Consider the following 6,875-nt stretch of genomic DNA (forward strand, 5'->3'; position numbering starts at 1 on the left):
TGTCTTTTATAAAAGAATCATCTATTACATATATAAAACTGGTTTTTTTTCAAAAAAGGAGACAAAAGTACTGCCGCAAATTACCGTCCAGTATCTTTAACTGGCATTTGCTCAAAAGTAATGGAGCACATACTTCACTCCAAGATAATGTATCATCTAGAATAGCACTCCAAATTAACACCAGCCTAACACGAATTCCGCAGCAAATGCTTGTGAGCCACAGCTTATTACCAGAATACACGACCTCACAAGCGGACTATCAAATGGCCAACAAATCGACGCAATACTACTTGATTTTGCGAAGGCGTTTGATAAGGTGCCACAACAGCGACTACCCCAAAAGCTTAAATACTACGGTGTTTGTGAGTACACTCTCAAATGGGTTGAGAGCTTCCTTAACAATCGGAAACAACATGTGCTAGTTGAGAGTACATCATCAGACGAAGCAGAGGTAGTTTCAGGAGTGCCACAGGATACAGTCATGGGACCCTGCTCTTTCTAGTCTTTATAAACGACCTCCCGGAATCTATCAAATCCAGTGTAAAATTGTTTGCTGATGATTGCTTGATTTATCGGCCTACTAGTATTAGATCTATCAGCGACTCCATCCAACTGCAAGAAGATTTAACTCAACTGGAGAAATGGGAAAAAGATTGGCAGATGGCATTCCATCCACAGAAATGTACCGCCATACACATCTGCAAGAAACGCAACCTGATCAAATTTGACTACTATCTTCATGGTCATACTCTTGAAAGTGTCCTAGGTGGGAAGTACCTTGGCGTCTACATCAGCAAGGATCTGTCGTGGCGAGAGCACATCAAGCAGATGACAGCAAAAGCCGGGCACCCGATCAGTTGGATTCCTGCGTAGGAACCTCAGAAATTGTCATAAGGAGGTAAAGAGTTAGGCTTACACAACATTAGTGAGGCCTGTCCTCGAGTATGTCAGCCCTATCTTGGATCCCTACCAGCAACAGCATATCCAGCAACTAGAAAATGTACAACGCCAGGCTGTGCGATTTATCACAGGGAATTACTACACAAGGGACCCTGGCTGCATGTGTCACAAACATGATTCAACAACTAGGTTGGGAACCACAAGAACACAGGAGAACCAGGAACAGAGTAGTAATGTTCTACAAAATCGCAAACAGTGATGTAGAAGTTCATGTCCACCTGCTCCAATTCCACAACACCAGGACGTACCCGTGGCTCAGTTGCACACAGCATCAGACAGGATACGAACCAAACTTGACTGTTTCAAATATTCATTTATACCTGCCACCATCATATTTTGCAATAACATACATCCAGCTGTTCGTCATGCTGGAGTACCTACACTCAAAATGAGTCCACTCCTAGACGGGAAGATAGATAAATAGATAAATTCAACCATCCATCATCTGAAATATAGGAATTACAAAAGTTTCCCAAATGTCTTAGTAATGTGGTAACGCACTGCAGATTTATGGAAAATGTTCATGACTATTCACCACTTCGAGGCATCAAATGCTTTGGATTTTTATCTTTACACAGAAGTGGTCTCTTATAAAAAAGGTAAAGACAAACTGTTTAAACTTCGGTGTATTCTTGATCCGGAAATTTTATGCCCGGAACGATTTTGATATTTTTAAAACATTTAAATGATATCGATTTATTATTGTTTACATGGGAAACGAGTTTTGATACGTGTTCTTTACTTATTTGATCGGACAAATCTACAGGATCCTACACTGCAGATTATTTAAAATGAATGTCTTAAAAGCTCTTTTATTGTTTTCTTGTATTTATTCAACAATATCAGGGAGTAAGAAAGAAGAGGAATTACCAAAAGGTAAGTAAAGTTCTGATAATGTCTGGTTTGATCATTGATGTTCGATAATTGTGTTTATAAATAAAAACAGTTCTGATATGATGACATTGTTGACATTGTACCTTATTTTTGTAATTTTGATGGTTTGACCGATTAAAGCATTTAACCGATTTTACTAAGACATGTTCTCGACACATACATGTATGTATTCTAATAGGATATTTAATTTCTGTATTTTAAAATTTTTTAATGCATTTTTCTTTATCTTTGAAAATAACGCTTATTCTGTAAACCTCCAATGAAAAACAAATACTATAATGTTTTTCTGTAATTATATGATTTCTTTATTTTGTACATCATTCATTTCTGTAATCAGTATTTTATCACCAAGCTAATACTTTTATTTTCTACAGTTATTCTTTATGCTTTTACAACCCATTAATCTCTATTCTTTATTTTTTTTTGCTCATTTTTCTCTAGTCATTATTTTTTTTTGGCCACCCCCGTTTTTCTACACATGTATAGATGCAACATAACCAGATATTCGTCAGTGGAAATAATAGACGTGAATAATTGATGTGTGTCTTTTTGCTTGTTGTGTCTCACTTTGTTATTTTTTCCTATGTTAATGTGTATTTCAGCGACAACCCTTTTGTACTGGATTTTGTAACAAATAAAATTATTAAGCAACATATATTTGGTATTTAATTTTTCATTCATTCATTTATGTTTTGGTTTTAATTTTAGATGTATTATGTGCTGGATGTGAAGCCGTTTCGAAAGGTGAGCTAAAGAGATGATGCACCGATTATTTATATGCGCGAGTTTGCATTGGGGACATGTTCTTTTTTTTAATTGATTGATTCTTAAAGTTTTGAGAAAAAAAAACAGTTTGTTTCTATTGAAAATAACGAAAAATGAAATCATTTTCCAACTTGATCTTGTTCTTGTTGCAAAATATGTTTTTGATTACACATGGAAAAAATTGTCCCGAGAAAAAATACCCGCACCTAAGGATTTGTATAGTGTCACAATACAAATCCTTGCCGCACCCCACCCGTCAAGATGAGTGGTCCATGCCTTACTGAGTCCATAAAAGGTTCCCGCAAGGCCAGTATTTCCCCATAATGACTATTGATCAAAAGTCCACATTGTCATTGATGTAATAACATTGTGTCGTTTTCAACTCTTTATTTAATGACGTGAGCCTTTTAACATTTTCTTCTTCTTTATATGGATCGATAAATTTAGGTAACAATAGTCGCAAACGTGAAACACCAATAATACTCTAGGGAATCTTGATGTCCACAACGATTGTTTTATTTTTTGACAAGAAACAAGCTTGGAAATAATTGATGCTCAAGTTACAACAACTGTGAAATGCGAGTAATTAGGCATGTCAAGTACAATATTTCTTGTACGTGTAAATAATCTCAAGTCTTAAAATAATTGATGTTAGGGGTAAAACATGAGCTGCATCGCTGTTGTTGAATACCATGTATATAAATAGAAAATAGTGACACATCTGGGACTAATGCATGAATTTATCTACTGCTCCCTGGACACATACATTTTTGAACACTTCGTAGAACATGAAGAAACTAGATTCATGATATAATTCCTTTGTTTTTGCTTTAGAGTATTTTTTATAATTCCATTATAAAAATGCTGCATACATTTTATTTAAATGCTTTAAACTGAATTGTAAATCATATACAATATGTAGGTGTGGTATGATTGCCGATTTAACAACTTGGTTATCCATTAAACCCAAAGGACAAAGCTGTGAACAATTACAGGTCACCGTATCGCCATCGACAGTGAACAAAACCATACCTTAAAGTAAGCTATAAAAGGCACCGGGATGACGACATGTGAAACAGTGAATGGCCTGATTTATACTACAATAAACTTAAAAATTATGGCAGACACCAATCAACGACAACTACAGGATCATGGCTGTCGCATAGGAACGTTTTTGAGGCCTTTGGTCCGTCTGACTCCGTCCTTGGCTACCCATGTAAACGGTCACCAAATATAACTTCAAATTTACGACTTATAATACAAGCAACAACTCTCCACAATGTATCTAAATGAAACTCTGTTCGACCTAAACCAACCAAAAAATGCAAAACAAAACGCAACAAAATGTACCTAATTGAAACCAGTTTTGGCCTGAAATAAAACAAAAATCTAACAAGGAATCAAGCAGCAATTTAATGCATCGCAACTTTCTGAAATAAAGTAAGATTAGTCCGAGATCAGCAAAACCTTGAGTCCATAAAACGGAATGAAGAAATTGAATTTTACGAAAATAGTTCGGTTACATATTTCAATATTAGTATAATTACTACATGCACTTATCAGTTGACCACGAATTTCGTTATCAAACATCGTAATGATTAAATTATTATGCCAAAGATTTCATGGGTTTCTTGTAATATATGATATATATATTACTAGATATTATGAATCGCTTTTGTCTGTCTTTGGCACATCCTTTGATGATTTGTTTCCATAAAGTCTATGCTGGTAAACTTTATGGATTATACACCAGCAGACGATTTTACACAAAGAACTGTATTAATGATGTATCCAACTGCAATTTGTCAACATTTAAATATAATCATGTCATTGTAGAACTTTCCAAACGATTATCCTACGATTCTAAACAGAATTTGGAGAAAAAAGTACCAACAGTTTTACGCACAGTATGTGATGAAGATAATTTCAAAGATACAGAATTCAGCCCATCCAAAGTTAGAGGCGCCTGTAAACAGCTTCTTAGTAAGTCAACACGTGTGTTATCACTTTGTATTTAATGTAATATAATGGAAAGCATCAATTAATTCATATAGTTTGCTGAAGTTTTCTCTTATTGCCATCGCCTTCTTTCTTTGGACATTACAATAGTTGACTCTTTTGCAATTAGTTAAAGTAAAACTTATGACAACATTGCTTCTGGTGGTTTCTAATTCCTATGGGAACATGTTATTTTGTATACTTTTTCATTGTAGTGTTTTATTAATTTGAATTGATTTCATGTCAATAGAAAAAGGTTTTCCCTTCTGTTCCTCAATCGTATTTGTTATTTATCAAATCAGGTAGAATACGAGACAACAAAAGAAACGAAAATGGTGTCCTTATTGATTACGCTAAATACTACATTTTGTCTCTACTTTGTAATTTTTTACAATTTTCCGTGTTTAATTCAGTTGTTCTTTATGCAAAAATTAAATATGTAACATGTTATATTCACGCCGTAAAGTCTGGTGCATGATACAGATAAGAAACAATTATATAATTCAAATTATTTAGATATTTGAGTTGGTGTTTGTTACTTTTAAGGAGGCTATATGAATTCCATTTTCAGAAAAGCAGAAATCAGATATAACAACAGGCTTAGTGGAGCATTACAGTAAGAGGAAACAGTCAGGGTCTTACTTAGATCTGTTACAGAAACTCTGTACGGATGTTACTGGTGTTTGTGTACGTGACACGGAGACGGGAAAACCAGCGGTAGGTTCAATTTACCCTTATGTGACGTTTTCATGTTACTGTCAGAAATATGGCTTACTTTAGTCTCTCTTTAAAAAAGAAAATTTAAGATTTAAAAAAGAAACAGAAAAAAGCTTTTGTAGGTGCGAGAAAGAAATACGGATTTCAATGCGTTGGACATTTATTTCAGAATAATATTTCATCAGGTACGCTGGAAAGTAAAGTTTTCGAAACCACATGACATTTTCTATATACAAAACATGACCAAGTTTCTTTGTTTGAGACAAATAAGTCTTTGATGGAGAGGAAAAGAAAAACTTATTCCTTCAAGCTTTGAAAAAAATGTTGTTTCTATTTAAAAATGAATGCACTAGTTACTCTTGCTGTGTACACAGGATATGCTGAAATTATTTTAAGGGTATAATTATGTTCTTATTTATATTTCCAGGAGGGTAGAGTTATTTTTAATGACGAAAAACAGGAGTTTGAAGTTATTATGGGCGATAATGTACGAATGCCACAGCCTGTCATCAAGGAAAAGGATCCAAAAAATTCACATGAAAATATTGTGGTTGATGGAATACACTCAGTTCCAGTTAAACCACTAAAACCTACTTTGGCAAGTCACGATGAACTTTAAGAGATGACAGTGATGAATTTAAAACATTTCAGAGTTGTAATTTTATTTCAAACAAAGGCATTTAATCAAACAGATGAACGATGGAGTGCAATAATATTGGTTGCTATTCTAACTAAAGAAAATAATGAAATCACTTTAACAACGGATAGGAATGGGTTTCTGAAGTGTTAGATAAACTTTCTTTTTTTTTTGTCCCTTATGAAATTCCAGGGTAAATATTTACGAAAAATAATGTTCTTATACTGACAAATTCTGCTTTCTCTTGGGTTTTAAATTAAAATATGTGCATATCAATTTCTTATAACACTATTGGACATGGACATGTACTGAAATATATCATTTATTTTATTGACCATGAAAATTCTTTTGAATGATAATATGATACAGTTACATCCATTTCGACTTTAACCCTTATTAAGCAGTTGATTTTTTAATATTTCTACATACCATTGAAATTTATTAATTCACTATGCAATTTTATGTGATTATACCTTAATTGTGATACATTGTATTTACATTAATGTACTTTCGTTTTTGTTAAGTTTTGTATTTAATTTCTCATATATTGTGTACTTGAGTCTTCTTTTTTCTAACTGAATGTTTGTATGATATTGACGTTTTTCTTACCTATATGTTTGTACAACTTTTATACTTTATTTATAAAAATATATCTGAGAAATTCTTGTCTATTCTTAATTCATATAATTGTTAAAAAAAGGAGAACAGTTTGGTTGACTTAACCAAGAAAAATAAAACATGGGTGCACGATGCCAGTAGGTACTGATTTTTTTTAATAACTCCAGTCAGCAGTAGAAGTTATCATTTTTTTTACTTACACATGAACTTTTTAGATGAGAATATAAGAATTGCCACTTTTATTTGTTTACCCTTTCAAACAATATTCTCTTTCTCAGTATATTGT

The 6,875-nt window shown here is 33.4% G+C and overlaps 1 protein-coding gene across 1 annotated transcript; it reads left to right on the forward strand.

The window, feature by feature from the left end:
• Nucleotides 1-1,659: 1,659 nt before the first annotated feature.
• LOC127708868 (uncharacterized) lies at nucleotides 1,660-6,632 on the forward strand. Its single transcript, XM_052214037.1, has 5 exons — nucleotides 1,660-1,836; nucleotides 2,563-2,598; nucleotides 4,456-4,602; nucleotides 5,189-5,334; nucleotides 5,762-6,632. Exons 1-5 carry the CDS (start codon nucleotides 1,752-1,754, stop codon nucleotides 5,951-5,953), a joined length of 606 nt encoding a protein of 201 aa, XP_052069997.1. The 5' UTR covers nucleotides 1,660-1,751; the 3' UTR covers nucleotides 5,954-6,632.
• Nucleotides 6,633-6,875: the final 243 nt, after the last annotated feature.

Source organism: Mytilus californianus, unplaced genomic scaffold (genome assembly GCF_021869535.1).
Source record: "Mytilus californianus isolate M0D057914Y unplaced genomic scaffold, xbMytCali1.0.p SCAF_7, whole genome shotgun sequence".
NCBI lineage: Eukaryota > Metazoa > Mollusca > Bivalvia > Mytilida > Mytilidae > Mytilus > Mytilus californianus.